Source organism: Letharia lupina, assembly GCF_014066315.1.
Source record: "Letharia lupina isolate WasteWater1 chromosome Unknown contig_2, whole genome shotgun sequence".
Taxonomy (NCBI): Eukaryota; Fungi; Ascomycota; class Lecanoromycetes; order Lecanorales; family Parmeliaceae; genus Letharia; species Letharia lupina.
Window position 1 is genome coordinate 379,637 of NW_023502971.1, and position 16,612 is coordinate 396,248.

At 41.4% G+C, this 16,612-nt stretch overlaps 3 protein-coding genes across 3 annotated transcripts; 1 reads left to right on the top strand and 2 right to left on the bottom strand.

The window, feature by feature from the left end:
* Nucleotides 1–6,507: 6,507 nt before the first annotated feature.
* HO133_004267 (uncharacterized protein) lies at nucleotides 6,508–7,431 on the bottom strand (the record flags this gene model as incomplete). Its single annotated transcript, XM_037295186.1, has 1 exon — nucleotides 6,508–7,431. The coding sequence occupies one exon, from the start codon at nucleotides 7,429–7,431 to the stop codon at nucleotides 6,508–6,510; it is 924 nt and encodes a 307-aa protein (XP_037157187.1).
* Nucleotides 7,432–10,183: 2,752 nt separating this feature from the next.
* On the top strand, nucleotides 10,184–12,536 carry HO133_004268 (uncharacterized protein; the record flags this gene model as incomplete). The annotated part of the gene is made up of 3 exons (XM_037295187.1): nucleotides 10,184–10,441; nucleotides 10,495–11,100; nucleotides 11,157–12,536. The coding sequence occupies 3 exons, from the start codon at nucleotides 10,184–10,186 to the stop codon at nucleotides 12,534–12,536; spliced, it is 2,244 nt and encodes a 747-aa protein (XP_037157188.1).
* A 1,163-nt stretch (nucleotides 12,537–13,699) lies between these two features.
* Nucleotides 13,700–14,743, bottom strand: HO133_004269 (uncharacterized protein; the record flags this gene model as incomplete). Its single annotated transcript, XM_037295188.1, has 3 exons — nucleotides 13,700–13,939; nucleotides 13,997–14,044; nucleotides 14,474–14,743. The coding sequence occupies 3 exons, from the start codon at nucleotides 14,741–14,743 to the stop codon at nucleotides 13,700–13,702; spliced, it is 558 nt and encodes a 185-aa protein (XP_037157189.1).
* Nucleotides 14,744–16,612: the final 1,869 nt, after the last annotated feature.

Sequence of the window (16,612 nt, forward strand, 5' to 3'; positions counted from 1 at the left end):
TAAAATCTAATAAATTAGAAGTTAAGATAATATTATAATATTTAGAATATATATTTATCTATTAAGCACTCTCTTATTTAAATTAATAATTTAAATATTTATAATAATATTATTATTTAATTACTTTATTAACGCTATAAATTTAATTATAGTAAATACGCTATTATATTTTTATAGATTAAATTAATATTTTTAATTATAAAGCTTATTTTATAAGATAGAGAGAAAATTATTATTATTATTCTCGCTATTATTCAATTTAATAATATTAAGCCTTTTTAATAATATATTTATAAAATTAAATTTTTTTTTATAATATTTAATTATAAAGTTAAATATAGCTAATTTTTTAATTTAGCGAATCTATTTTATATTAAGCTCTTTTATTATTATAAAATAATATAAATTATTATAATCTAAGATTATATAAATAGAGTACTTACTATTTTATAAATAATATTTTTAATTTTTAAAGTTTAATATAATCGTATAGAGCTTCTTATTATATATATTCTAGCGAGATTTAATATTTTTAAATTTATAATTAAAAAAAGTAATAGAGTATTATTATCTATTCTCATTTAATTAATTAAATATATTATTTATATCTATATTAGAAGTATTAATCTTTATAATAAATAATATTTTTTAATTATAATATTTTAGTATAAATACGATAGTAAATACTCGCTTAAGTATTTTAAAAGTCTTATATACTTTTTTATTAAATATAAAAAGTAATCTAATCTCGCTTTTCTTTATTTTTTAAATTAAATTTATTAAAGATATAGCTATTTATAAAAAGCCTTATATAAATTATTAATAAAAGTTTATAAATTTTAGAAAAATTAAGATATCTTTAGTAGATTCTAATTCTAATTATTTAATAATAGTCTTAATACGCGATAGCTTTATTTAAATATCGTATTAATTTATTAAGAATTCTAGAAAGATAATCTTATTACGATTAAAAGTATATTTCGATAATTTTATATAAAGTCGATACTTTAATAGTACGCGTAATATTTTATATATATACTTTTAATATAACTCTTTTATTTCGAAATAGATTAGTATATTATTTAAATATATTATATAGAAGATATCGATATATAATTTAAGTACTTTATTTATATAAGCTTAAAAGATTATAGAAATATTTATAAGATTAAAAGATATTACTTAGTATTTAAACTAGTTATAACGAGTTTAAAAAATAATTTTTTATTTATCTTCCTTTTATACTTATATTCTATAATATATATTATAAATATTAATCTTAGTAAAGTACTTTATATATATAAATCTCTTTAAAATTTCTAAGAGTAGTAATAACGAGTAATTATTTTTAATAATTATCTTATTAAATTTTTAATAGTTAATATATAATTATAGCGAGTTATTTAATTTTTTAATAAATAGTATTAACGAGTTAATTTAATTAATTAAGAGTTAAATTTATTTTCTCTTAAGCGTAATATTTAGATAATCTCTAATCGCTATAAATTTATTATATAATATATTATAAATTAAATTATTTTTAGATAGTTTTTTAAATAGTAAATTAATAGAGTACTCGATTTAATTATATATATTAAAACTATTAAATAATTCTTCTAAAAAGACTTCTAATAGATTTTTAAGTTATTTAGATATATTAAAATTATCTAACTATATAATATTATATTATATAGCTTTATTATAATTATTCTTATTATTTTTAAATAGAATCTAATATAAGAATATAATAAATATTTATTTTAAATTATATATAATTACTATATTAGTTAATAATATAAACTACTTTATATTTATTATTACGATATTTATTTACTTCTTATTACTTATAGAAAAATCGCGATAAGTTTAAAACTACTCGCGCTAATAAATATTTAAATTAATATTATAAATTTAAAAGAAATTAAGAATAAGATCGTATTCTTATATATTTACGATATACGCTTTTAAAATTTACTCTTATTTTCTTTCTTAATTATCCGCGAGATTAAAGATTAGATTATACTTCTTATATAAGAGTATTTAATAACTATTAATAATATATATTATTATTAACGCGTATTTAGATTTAAAAATCTATATCTCTTTAATAAAAGATTATAATATAAAGACTTTCTCGCTATTAATATTTACTAGAGTAATTATTTTATACTTTCTATTTAATATAATAATTTTATCTCTTAATAATAGAGAGCGAGATTATTATTTAATTAATAATATATTTAATACTATAGTAATAAGTATTAAGCTTTATTTTTTTTTTTTACTTAATCTATAATTATATACTTCGTTATTTATAATATAATTTAAATATTTAAAAGAATTCTTATAATATTTTAATTATTTATAATTATAATATTATATTTTAATAAGAGACGTTTTAGACTTAATATAAGAGTCGCTATCTTCAAATTTAATTCGCGTAAACTTTTAATCTTATAACGTTAAAGAGAATAAACTCTTCTTTTAATCTTATTAATTCTTTATATATTATTTCTTAAACTTTATATACTATTAATTACTACTTTTTTAATTATTTATTTTATTATTAAAGCGAGTTTTATTTAGAGTAGAGAGCTCTTTCATTTTTTATAATCTTTACTTTATATTTTAATATTATTATAATAATATAATATAGATAATAGATTAAATAACCTCCTTTATAGCTTTTAAAAAAAATTTCTCTATTACTCTATTTTATAAAGTTTTTATATATTCTAAATTAATTATATAATAATCTTACTATAATTAGAGTATAGTAAAATAATTATTAAAGCTAGTTATTAACTATATATTTTTTATAATTATTTTAATTAATTAGCGTTTTATATTATAAGACTTAATAACTAAATTATAAACTTAATTTAAATATTATTCTTTATATTTCTTTTAGATAAATTTCTTAATATCGCGTAATATCGTATTTCTAATATTTCTTTAAATTTATTTTTTAATATTTATTAATAGAATAGAAGATTAATAAATCTTTTCTTTATTTATATAAAAATCGATATAAAGCGCTAAGGCGATAAAATTATTATAGTTTTAAAGAAATATAATTATCGAGTTATAGTTATTAAAATACTATATATTAGATATTTTAATAATACTTATCTTTTTATAACTCGAATTATAATAATAATTATCGCTATACTCGCGATAATATTCTTATATATTCTATATTTTAATTAGTTTAAATTTTTTAATAATTAATTACTTTTTAATATTAAGCTTTAAAAATTAATAATATTAAATTTAAGTTAAATTTATAAGATAAGAGTCTTTATCTATAGATAAAGGATTATTAGATATAACGCTTTAGCGATTATTATTTCTATTAATAATATTATTAGAATTTTTATCGATATTAGAATTAATATTATAATCGCTTAATTATATAATAAGCGTATTCTAACGAAAGTTATTTATTAAGTTAAAAATATTACTAATTAGTTATAATAAGATATTTCTACTTTATAAATTAATAGAATTAACTTATAAGTTATTTATTATAATTAAATTAAATAACTTTATATAAATAAAGTTATTAGAATTATAAAATAGTAAGATCTCTTTTAATAAAATTATATAATAGCTATATAATTATAAGATTTAGATATATAATTAATAGAATAAATAGATTAATTACTAAATAAATTAATAATTAAAAAAAAAAGAAGAAAGAAAACTCGTAAGTATTTAAGACTTTGCTAAATATATTAAATACTCGCTTTAGCTATATAGCTTATAATCTAGTAAGCGACGTAAGCGAGCCTATTAATTCGCTTCGAGTACTTCTACTCTTATATATATAATCTCTTTACTACTATTATAAATAATATATAAATTTAATATATATCTCTTCTTTCTATTTTAAAAGACCTCGCTATTATATTTTTCTTTAGACTTATATTTTAAAATAATATTAGTTCTATCTATCTTCTCTATAGCCTTAATAAAACTCTCTTATTTATTATTATATATACTTTTTAAATATCTCTTTCTAATATCTAATTATTAAATAACTATATTTAAATATTTATAGAGAATAATAATTACGCGTTTAATATAATTATATATATATTCTTTCGAGATTCTCTATTAACTAGCGATCTTTAAATAGCTATTATTATTTCTCTTATAATTAAATCTAAATAAGACTATAAGTAGCTAGTTTTAAATAGATATCTATAAAAACGTATAGAATCTATTTAAAAAAATAATATCTTTCTTGATTAGATAAAGAATTCTTTGAAAGTTAAATCCATTTATTTAAGTAAAGCTTTAGAATCTTTTATTAAATAAGAAAGAAAGAATAATTAAGCTTTAATTAGACTTTAAAATACTTATTCGTAATACGTAATATCATTATTTCTTTATAGTCTCTCGAAGAATAAGAAGATTCTTTATCTTTTAATTATTCTTAGAAGTATAAACGCTAAAATATATATAAAAGAGATCTCTTAATAGTATTTATTTATAGCTAATTTAGAATATAGTAGATTACGAAGTAATTATATAACTACGTAACTAATAAATAAAGATATTTATTAAGACTACTATTTTGCGAAGAAGACTATACTTACTAAAGTCTTATAGCTATATAGATCTATTAAAAATTAAATAGAGTTCTTACGCGAATATATAGAGAAAATAGCTAATATAGTATATATACGATAGAGTTAAATTGTAATTAACTTCTTAATTTAAAACTCTCTATTATTAACTTAGTTAAAAAAGCCTAATCTCGAGGATATTTACGCTTGATAGTTAGACACCTCTATTTAAACCTAAATAGAGCCTCGTAAGGCCGTCGCAGAGCCTTTATAAAGCTTACGCCTTAGGGTAAAAGCCCTAGAAGTAAATAAACGCCCGAAAAAAAACTCCGAAACCGACTAAAATAGGCCTAAGATTTATGTGCGCTAAGGCGGGGCTATAGACCTGAAATATAGCCTTATTTTTATATTATATATCGGTGTAAAGGCGGGGCTAAAGATCTTTCACTTGATAGCCTCGTAGATAAAAATTCCAAAGGCAGTTTAAAGCCCCGCAATGTGCGGGTATTTAGGAGTCTTCGAGGGAGTAAACCTCGGAGTATAGGGCATATTATTCTTAAAATCGTCGGGGAAAGAATCCTCGGAATATTGCGATTTTTATCTTTCGGAGCTTAAGGACGAGCTCTTTAGAGTGAAAGATATTGTTAGTAGTAGATCTTACGGGGGCTTTACGACGTCTCTACGAAGGCTCTATAAGATCCTATTTATGTTTAAATAGGGGTATCTAACTATCAAGCGCAGATATCCCCGAGACTAGGCTTCTTTAGCTGAGTTGCTAATAATAATGGGGATTAAAAGCTTAATGTGTAGATCGTGCGCGGGAGGCTGCATTAGTGTGGACGGGGGACTGTCGGAGGGGGACTGTCCGAAGATAAGTTGCTTCATACACGGGATCACAATCTCGTGCAGGCTATGCGCAAGGCAGATCTCAGCTCCATAGATCTCGAAAGGCGAGATGATGACGGATACACTGCGCTCGATCTTTTGGTGCTCAGGGCTAGAGCTGAGTGGAGTGACCGATCTTGTCAGATTGACAATGATTTCTACCCAAGATGTGTTCAGCCATACCGTTCGGCCAACAGCCCGTGGATATTTGGATGGATCGGAGTGGCTGCAACACTGGAGGAAGAGTGTAGAGTTGTTGAAGCTTTGGAAGAGCTCTTGCAACGGATCCAGGATTCGCAAGGGGTTCCAGAGAAAGACAGATACCCGCCACTTCGCACATTGGTCGAGCGCGACGAGTATAACAACATTTTATTCGACAGCTCGGTCAGCTGCACAGACGTCCTTCCGGGCGCCTGGCCTGAATAGGATGACTTTTCAAAGGGCGTGGCGGGACTAGGTTCAGTGCCAACGTTCCATTACAGCTGGAAGAACGAAGACGCTGACTGTCTGGGGGCTGCAAAAGAAACTGAGGCTTGAGAAGAGTCCCACCGCACATCATTTCGTGGTGTTAGAAGACGCACATGGGGAGGCTAGTATGGTAAGAAAAACAGACAAAGCATCGACGGAAGACACTCGATATCTTGGTTCCAACTGCAAAATCCTAGGCGAGACTCAGGATTCTGTAGTTGTCGCTCCTCGCGCAGATCGTTCCAATACTTCACCGCAACTGTGAGACCTGCATAGGTAATTTCTGGCGTATGGGGAGACATGGAACCATCCCTTGCATACTCAGCTGCAGGCCGCGTGAGGATTGAGGCGTTGGAGACGGAGACGATGACAATTCGTGTGATGTTGAGGAAGAGTGCTGACTGGTAAGGTAAAGGAGAAGTGGACGAACGTGCGACCTTTCAAGAATGCTTCCATTCGACAAGTCCGTTCAATTCGTTATATCATGAGGCATTTTAGCCTTGGCTGTCCTCCATCGGTCTCTGCGCTACGGCAACGTATCCAAATCACCTCTTGAGGAGCTGCGGAAAGAAACCCCATCTCAATCCCTCAAGAACTCCCGAATATGTCTCACAACCGCGTCCGGCGCTTCCTCAGGAATATAATGCCCACAATCCACACTCTCCCCACTCACCACCCCCTCCTCACTCACCTTCCTCCACTCCGCCAACGCATCAAACTGCGCCTCAATCACCCCTTTCTTCCCCCACAGCACCCTCAACGGACACGCAATCTTCCTCCCCTCGGCCACATCCTCCCGCGCCTCCTCCAGATCGATCCCCGCCGCCGCCCTATAATCCTCACACATCCCATGCACCGTCTCCGCATCCCCCATCTGCCCCACATAACTCTCCACGCACGCCTCATCGAACGTCCCCAGCCCCGCCCCGCCCGGCCCCCCCATCGTATTCTCGATCCACCCCCGCGCACCCCCCACCATCAACCCCTCCGGCAGCGGCGCGTCCTGGATCAGGAAGAACCAGTGCCAGTACGCCCGCGCGAACGCCATGTCCGTCCTCTCGTACATGGCCAGCGTCGGCGCCACATCCAGCACCAGCGCCTTCCGCACCCGCTCCGGATACCCGACGCACAGCCTGTGCGCCACCCGCGCGCCCCGGTCGTGCCCGCACACGTCGAACCGCGCGTGCCCCAGCGCCGTCATCGCCGCCGCGCAGTCGGCCGCCATGGCGCTCTTGCCGTAGCCGGCGTGGTCCGCCCCGCCGGCCGGCTTGGACGATTTCCCGTAGCCCCGCAGGTCGAGGAGGACGAGGCTGTGGGTGCCGGTCAGGTGCGGGGCGAGGCGGTGCCAGATCAGGAGGTTTTGCGGGAAGCCGTGGAGGAGGAGGAGGGGGGGGTTGGTGTGGGGGGTGGTGGGGGGGGAGGTGAGGGCGTGGAGGGAGACGGTGGGGGTGACGGGGATGGTGTGGGGGGTTAGGGTTGGGTAGAGGGTTGTGTACGGGTCCATCTTTGCGGTTGAGGGTGGGAAGCGGTGCTGTGATGTTGAGGGGTGGGAGTGTGAGGGAAAGATGGAAACGAGTCTTTGCCGCGGGGTTAAAGACGGCGGGGATAAGAAATGACGACTGCGAGTGTCGCTCGGCGCATCCCAAGATAATAACGACAACGTCAATGACAAGGCTCGTACCATCATCTACTTAGCAATATCCAACAAACCATAGCCCGGCACATTCATGCCCCCCCAACCTCGGCTCCCCCTTCCTTCATCCCTCCCTCCCTCGCCGCCACCTCATGAACCCCCTTCCCCAGATGATAGCAATCGAAATCCCACATCCCTAACCTCCGTCTCCCCATGCACGTGGAAATACCCTCTATTCTCCACATTCTTAATCACGCGGTATAGTAAACCCCCGATCCCTCGGGCGGCGGCCGCACCGCGAACTCCGCCGCGATCGAAGCCGTCGGATTTTGCGCCGGCAGCAACGTCACGCTGATCAGGCGTTCGCTATCCTTGAGGTTTAAGGCGACGTTGCGGAATATGACGGCGAGAGCGGCGCGGTCGGGCGCGTAGTTGAGCAGTCAGCGTTGGGGATCGGTTTCGTGCAGTTGGCCAGGGTGAAACGACGCTGCTGCTTTTTTCCCTCTTCCGTCGTCGTCATCGTCGTCAGGGCTCGCGGATAGAGAGGTCGCACCACCGGCGCTGCACCTGCGGCGGGCTTCGGAGATCATGGGGGGCGAGGTGGGAAGGAGAGGAAGGAGGAGGTGTAGAAGCCGGATCCAAGGCCGAGTTCGAGGACGCGCGTTTTCGGGATGAAGGGCGCGATGGTTGGAGCATTAGGGAGTCCGTCGCTACTTGTCATGGCGTTGGAAGTCTTGGTAGTAGGGCATGCAGGGACTTGCTGCGCGGCTCACGGTTTGGCTTGCGTCTCACATGCAGCTCGCAGCTTCGCTCGCGCAAGAGGGTGGAGGTGCGCCGGTCCGATGCTGCATGTACGTGCAGCACTCATGCTCGGTGATCTGCGTTCTATGCATTTCGCGCATCAAAACACAGTCAGTTGACTGTGATCTGGAAATAAGAATAACGAACTCCCCTCCCTGAGCTGTGACCGGACTGCGAGCTAAATCCAATTCATCGACGCTGACGCTTGCTAGCTTTTGATCTTGACAGGTCCCCACTCACGCTACTCGTGTCGCCTGTTAACCGTAGCATCCAGTAAACTTTGGGCTGGCGTTCAACAGCCTGTAGGGCTATCACCATACCTGCAGCGGCTGAGAGACATTTCCATAGACCTATCGCAGGGGGGCAACTGTAACGCTCACAACGATGACAATCAGGTAGCTTAAGAAGAAATGTGCTGCTTCAGAAAGGATTCCAAGCATGTGGATTAATAGAGACACCCCAACGACAGCCATTCGAGCTGCTGAATCGCAAGTCTGGGTCACCGTACAGAGTAAAGAGTTGACCAAGCGATTCAATGGCGATGCCAGCGCCTAATTTCCTCCGGTATCTCTGATGTTGGATGAAGAGATCGAGATCAATGTCACTGTAGCTGGACTCGTGCCAGATCCACCTGCGCTTCTCAACAACGGCAATTTTAGTAGGATCCTTAGAGTTATTTTTCCGACCGCATGGCAGGAAAGAGTTTATCAAGGCTGAAACGCCCTTACAGGCACCTCCCGCCAGCTTGAGTACTATAGTGTTGGCTTCCCGTATCACCGCCATAAATGGAAGGGAATTGGGGTCTTTTATCATCTGGACCCAGATTGGCTTTTCATAGGCTCTGTTGAAGACCTGAAGAGGAAATGGCGCCAGCAAGGCACGATGTACTTGATCCTTCTTGCAGGGACCACGCGAGCAGAAGCCCCACGCCGCACATCGTTAAGCTTTACCCTAACCTCACCCACACCTCGGCCACCGACGGCGAGTCGGCGACTAAATAGAACATGCTTTGTGCGTCGTCGATCACAGTTTATGGACGTTGATGACGTTCATCGATTCACTACCACTAGATAATAGATCTTTCCAAAGGTCGCATCGTCATGATAATGAGAATGACTTGCTTGATCGTTGAACGAGACTCGAATGTGACAGACACGGTCGACATTTGCTGAAAGGTCCGACCTTCCAGGATGAAGCTTGCGTGAGATTCTTGCGCTACGGTGAAATGGATCCCCGCCTTTCTAAATCAAATTCGGAAGAAAATGATTCTTAGCGGATCCGTATAAGCAAATCAAACGGCTACCCATACCAACCGACGAGGACCCTTGTCTCCTTTCAGCCATTTCAGATCAAAAGAGGTAAGGTGTCATGTATCGAATTGGGAATAGGTTAGAAGCGAACGGTATTTATTTTCTTCCGAGATACCAAGCATGCGTCGATCCTGCCTGAAGTGCAGCGAGATGACGCCACATGTCTTCCAATTTATCGGGCAGATCCATGCACATAATGAGTTCAGTATCAAATGAATTATTGACCGAAACGCCAAGATATTGTCATGGCGCAACCTACACTTTCACCCATATCCCTCTTCTTCTCATCTAATTACCTTAATCCTACCATCCATCAATCATATTCTTACCGTTGCCCATTCGTTCTTCCCATGGGTCTTCTTCCGCATCTCTTCTTCTTCTATTTCTAGTACGACTGTGTCGCCCCCAATCTTCCCATATCCGAAACATCATCCGCCGCAGGTCGTGCCGGAACAATAGTAATCATGCCTTCCACCAGATCAAGGTCCTATTCATCACTGCGACAACGATCAATGGAACGTGGCAATAAACTTACCAAGAGCATGTCTGCTGCGGCCAGCAGAAACACATCTCCCTCACCCTCTCCATCTCCAATCACCGCAAATCGACGGGTAGCCAAATTAAACCTCTACCTTCAAAGATCCGCCAAAGCCTCAACCGAACAGCTGTATCGTGGAGCCGATGCGACCTCCGTCTCTCCCAAATCTACACTCATCAAGAGATGGGATGGCAATCGAAGGACGACCGTCAAGTGGGATTCTCTACGCAGGGTAGGCAGAGATGCGATCGGCGTAGAAAGAATCCACCCGTTAATCTTTTTCAGGATCCCGAGCTTTGGCTTCCTAACGGGGACTGTCTTGTCCACTTCAACGAACGAGGCCAGTCCAGGCGAGGGCCTTCTTTGAGACTCTCCCTCGCAGAAATCGAGTCCAGCGACTGCCGACCCCTTATTGAGCGTTGCTACGCCCCCTTCGTCCCGGGAACCCCACCTGTATCTTCATCAGACTCCGACAAATTCTCCGACTCTTCGGAGGAGGTCAAGTTCGGATCAGCAGTTCCACAGCATGAGCTATACATCCCAGCCCCGACACACTTGAGCAGGGAAGAAGCTTTCCAGTACCACCTGACCACACGGAACTTCTTCGCGTGGATGTATGGAAAACCTTTGGTCGGTGGTCGTCTTGGAGATGCTATGCTTGCCCTTTTCGGCCGAATGCAAGAGTTCCGGTCCTCCAACGAAGATGACAATCGATACGACATCCTCGAATACATTGACAGCCAGGGATACACAGACTTCCGTGATTGCCCGGATCACGCTCTGGCTACCCTTCAATTTGCCGAGAGATTGCAAGACCGTGACCTGTGGACCGATGCGTTTGTACACTGCGCAGGCATGTGGGAGCACTTGGATGAGAGTGTAGAATTTGAGGTAAGTCGATGAGCACTGATTCGTTTATCCCGAACTGTTCTGACTTTGGTGTCTAGTATGTTTCACGCACATCACAGGCTCTGATATCAAGAGCTCATCTGGAAATGGATCTACGACTGGAACGTGCTGGGGCATCGTTGGGTAACTTTTTGGAGAATGATCTAAGCGGCGCGCTCGGGTTAGGAAAGGAAGCTCAATTGCATCTGGAACGATTCAGGTCTTTCTTACACACGTTCTATGTTGGGCAGCACGGATACTGGCCACCAACTCCACTGGATGGCAGTAGCTGTGGATTGCCAAAAGAAGTCTATCGCTCGATGTACTCCGACTTTCGGGATCTGTACGAATATTTGTGCGACCCTACTTCGGGAACCTCAATCCAAGACAACAAGCCCGTCGACGGCGGAATTTGTGTCTACCAGAACGTTGTGGCTTTCGACAAGAGGCACAAATATACCGCGCTTCCACATCCGCTTCCTTTGGTACCAAAGCTTCCTGCTCCTGTAAAAAATCGTTCAACGTTTGGCAGGATGTTTGGTGGCAAGCGAGCCAACACCGAAAGGCGGCTTGCAGCTTCCGATGCTCTCTGTGCTGCCTCCAATCCTTACGATGATGGCGTCATGAACTGTGGTCTTGTCCGTGGATATCTGCGCTTCGAGAAAGAGTGGACCATGCTGGAGCAGTCAACGGTTTCCTGCGCAGATGCGCGAAAGGTTCGCTGGATATTGGTGTACGCAATCCTGCAAATCCTCATCTCAGTCACCCACGCGCCGCAAGAAGTCAAAGACACAGAAGGGGTTTCATATCCATTGTGCTGTCAGATTGGTGGCACGCCGCCTTGGAAGACTGGCGAGAAGAAGTCTACGAGGCCGGCATTGGCACCTTTCAAGACCGCTTCGCTTAGGGAGAGGCTTCTCGCGCTTGGACCTGACATGGACATCCTTTCCGCCAAGCCAGCCCCTCTCGTGGTGCCACTAAAGAGCAGCAAGAGGTCCTCTTGGACGCCGTCTCCCCCACGGAAACATTCCGTCGTCCACAACATTCCCCTCAACTCACCCAAGCCAATCAGGACAGCATCGTGGGAGATTCTCAACCAGAAATTCGGGGATGTCAGCCCAATCGACTACACCAGCAGCCCAATACAACATGGTGATGCCGGTATTATTCAACAGATTGGCAGCCACCGATCGAACCCAACCACTCCGTCAACAAGTGAGAACGGATCAGGCCGGGACGGGTGGAGTGCAAACTCCAGTGATGACGAAATGGACCATCACAGCGTCAATGGCGGTGACAGTAATTACGGGGACGATGAGGACGAGGAGCTTCACGCTACAGGAAAGTCTTCCAAGACCCCATCCATGAAAAGGCACTCTTTTGGGAGCTTTCGACCGGCTACCTGCAACCCGGAAGTGGATCAGTACATTCGATCTTGAGACAGATCGATCAGGTTCTTTTTTGGACTCTTGATGAGCTACGGCTGGATTTTGACAGGCTTAGCTGCCTTCAAAAAGCTTTTTCCTCACTATCATGATATCCCATGCAGCGTCGATATATAGTACCACATCTCGATAATCTTAATTCAGATTTATCTACCAAATCACAACCACGTAGTTTTCTTCCTTCTGTTCAATCACCTGTCGCTCCTCGCTCCCACAACACCAGTCACCTAATGCGACTCGCAACTCGAACCCTTTCTCGCCCTGAGCCGTCCATCAAGCGGCCCTTTGCCCACCGATCACCGGTCACTGGTCATAGATACAGCATGTGGCTCGTCCTCGCATCGCGTTGGCAATGCCAGCCAGATCCTTTCCGCCAAGGAAGCAGCCTAAGAGAAGAGAATGGAGAGTACAACCATACCAGACGAGCATAAACACGAGGACTCCCTCAGCGACAGAACGCTACAAAAGCCGCCGGCGCCAAAGGTCGGTAGGTGTTTCCAGCCCGAAGGGATTATCTATCTGTTTGGAAGATCAGCTGTTGACACTTGCCCTCTGGACCGGTCGTTCACGGTCCAACACGGGTTGCCATGTTGAAACGTCACCACCCCGATCCTGAATGGGACGCTTGCTTGATTAAAAAATTCCAGCGGACGGAGGAGCTGCACGTCACGTGTCCCGTGTTAGGAGCAGATTTTGCGTTCCTCTCCGCCCGCCGGGGCAGTCGTAGATGGGGGACGAGGAGATTCGCGTTCGGAGTGGGTACGCATTGGATCGAGATTGGGGTTCTCTTCCTTGCCAGGTGGAGGGGCTTCACGTTCGCGCGTGAGGTTGTGATTGGCCGTCTAGGTCATTGGATAGCGGCCCTGGTGATGGCGATCTCTGTTAGGAGCGCGTGGAGAGAGGGTGTGTGAGGGGGGAGGGGGAAGGGATCGCTCCGAGAGCAAAGGGATTCTTTCAAAGCACCGTAGGCGTTTCGAAAGACGTTCCTTGGTCTGATCAAGAAGCGGATGTTGATGTGGTCCGAGGCGACGCCCTCCGAGACTTCAAGGACCTCTGTATGATATCCCCATCGAATGCATCCGGTCCATCGATGAACAAGCAGAGCCGTATGGAATCCAGATATCTGCATTCCCAGGCGTTCGAGCACGTCCATAACATCAGCTCTTGTCCCGGAGAATGGGACGAAGGAGCGGCGTTTCGCCCGCCCGTATGCTAAGTGCCTCGTGCGCCCTCTCATTGTTGGCGAGGAACTTCATGCGGGTTGGTTCCCCGGACCCAGCTTTCCCACCGTCCCGGTATATGCCATTGCTCGCTTTGAAAAATGGCGGCGTGGAAACCTCTGCGAGCTCGGCGGGATGGACGTCTGCGAACAGCCATTCGAAAGTTGTCGGATAAGCCTATACTATACGTCTCGGCCCCTCAGAAATCGTTTCGAATCGAAGACTTTCGATTACCTTCAGCTGTTTCGCATATATATCGCCCTCAATGGCTAGGGCCGAACGCTGCGATGTCAGATTGGTCATCACGTCCATAGGTTCCTCGGAGGGTGACTCGTTCAGAGAGTGTTTGGGATTGTGTAGAAACCAGGGGAGTCAAGCTATCTAGTGAGGCCATGATTTGCCTCTTCAATTGGGCCGCGTGGTTCTCACTGAGAACCTCAAGGTGAAGGTGACTCTCAATGAGTGTATTCGGAGCAATCACAACCTTCGCTTGTTCTTCTCTTTGGGAGGACATTGGGATCCATCTAGATTGCAAGGTCCACACGTACCTTAGGGAGTTCAAAAGACGAAGTGCAAATTTCCGACCGTAGATTTGTGATGCTTTTTCTATAACACGTGATATCTTTCTCCTTCCACACAGCCTTTACAGCTAGGCGGAAGCTCTGCCATTTCTTACGGGGACTTTCCGCCTTCAACTCATGCAATACAGACAAAGGTTCTTCTACAAGGGTTTTGCATGATAAGGCGAGAGGTAATCAGATCGAGCTCCGGTTTGGACGCCACTTGCTCATCGATTGAGTCCTCGGGTTGCTCCAGACCCGCGCAGATTCCGGTGAGGTCATGCATGATAGACTCCAATTCCACGTTGGTAGATATGCCATCAGGACTGTAGAGCTCGAAGCTAGCCGAGACGACCCAGGTACCAAAGTCTACGAAGTGGATGACATTGCGGGCCAGGCTCAGTGCAGAGAAAGGATCCATGGCGACTGTTGCGCCCTGATGCGAGCTCATGTATCTGCTGTTGTTGCAACGTGGGAAGCCTCAGCCGGAAGGAAATCCTCAGAGGTGCGCTTGCCGGAAACCTTCAAGGCTCTCTTTCCCGACTCGAGCGGTGAGGTTTGGATGTGTGCCGATTTTCTGACCCCTGTGAATGCGTAGACTCTTCTATAAAGAACAAAGACATGAAGTCCGTGGCGCGATTGAAGCCGCAGTCTTGACCGCAATTGCGCCAGCCTCCACCACAAATGCGGCCATGTGTCAGCACTTGAGCCTTTGTTGGTTGTCATTGGCTCAAGCTCTTTCGAGGGGTAGTACCCGGTACAATCAGTACTAAAAGTCCGTATCAGCTGCGCATAAGCGAGTGCCCGAAGTAATGAGTGTGGTGAGGCGGAGACTGCCAAGTAATCACCTGCTTTGACGGCCTGCATGAGCGGACCTAGACCACGCAACATGCCATGTCGATCAGGCAATCGAATGAAAGATGTATGGTCGTAGGATACTTCGACTTAGTTGTCATCTCATGTACTTTGATTTGCGTGTTAATGTACTCTACCCCCACCACTACCGCATCTGGGAAACCCTGGGCTTTGCAGGCTGTGTTGAAAGAGGATCGAGCAGAAGCCATGCGTAGAAGTAACCTCGGGTTTTCTGGATCTCAATGGGCACTCTTCCAGAAAAGGTGGCCTTTGTAACCAACCGAACCGTAAACAATTGAGTAGTGAAGGAAATCCCATTTCCTATTTCAAACAACCATAATTGTTACAATCTTGAGATGACAGCCTTGTTTTCGGCTGGAAGGGAGGAAGCCTTTAGGACATATTTTTCCCTCTTTGCAACTTGCTTGACCGTATAACTTGGAAGATCTCGACTTCTATCTGAGTGAGGGATCTGAGATACTCGAGCTTCTCGCCCGCCTAATACCTCCTCCTATGCATGACTTCTGCTCGATCCTCTCAGATGACGCCGCTGACATTAAGTTCGATGACTATTTTGCCTGCACATTTTCATGCCGTTCAACATGTTTCTGGATATGGCCGCTGTCAAGGAACTCCTTTATCTGAGCAATCTTTCCCTGTGAGTTGAACCGCACCAAGTCCACAACTTCCACGTGGTAGTGTTTGTCTGGAAAGAAATCACGGCGTACGAGTGAGGACATACATTCTCAGAAGAGTAGGAAAGACGTGAAGGTAAAGCCACACCGCACTGCTAAGTGGATAGACGTTGCGGCCGCACGAGCACGAGCATAAGCAAACAGCAAAGGGGTTGTTTAAAAAAAAAAAAAAAAAAAAAAAAAAAAAAAAAAAAAAAAAAAAAAAAAAAAAAAAAAAAAAAAAAAAAAAAAAAAAAAAAAAAAAAAAAAAAAAAAAAAAAAAAAAAAAAAAAAAAAAAAAAAAAAAAAAAAAAAAAAAATATATATTGCCGAATGTATATTCGGTGCAAGCGAGGGTTTTCCGCATGTGCTGTTGGTCATTGGAAGGGATCGCATCCTCAAGGACACTTTTCACAACTGGTCGAGTCTCTCCCTTTGAGTTCCGCCTCGAAGCCATTGTTCAAGAGCACTTAACACCCAGAGTGAGGTGCTGGGACACCCTAGTCACCTGGGTGGCCTAAAAGCGGCAGCTGCTGGACTGCTGGTTCGGGAGCGTCCGAGTGTTCCCTTTTTTGCCAAGACTCTCGGAGATACTGCGAGTGGATACTAATCACCGTGGTACTGGACCGAGGTAGCCAACAACATGATCGAACAGAGACCTGGAGTTTCGAGTTATAGATACCTCATGTGGGCTTTACAATGTCCATTGGTCACATCCTCCCAATCGAGCAGCCTTCGTCTTACAACCTCCCAGCAACATG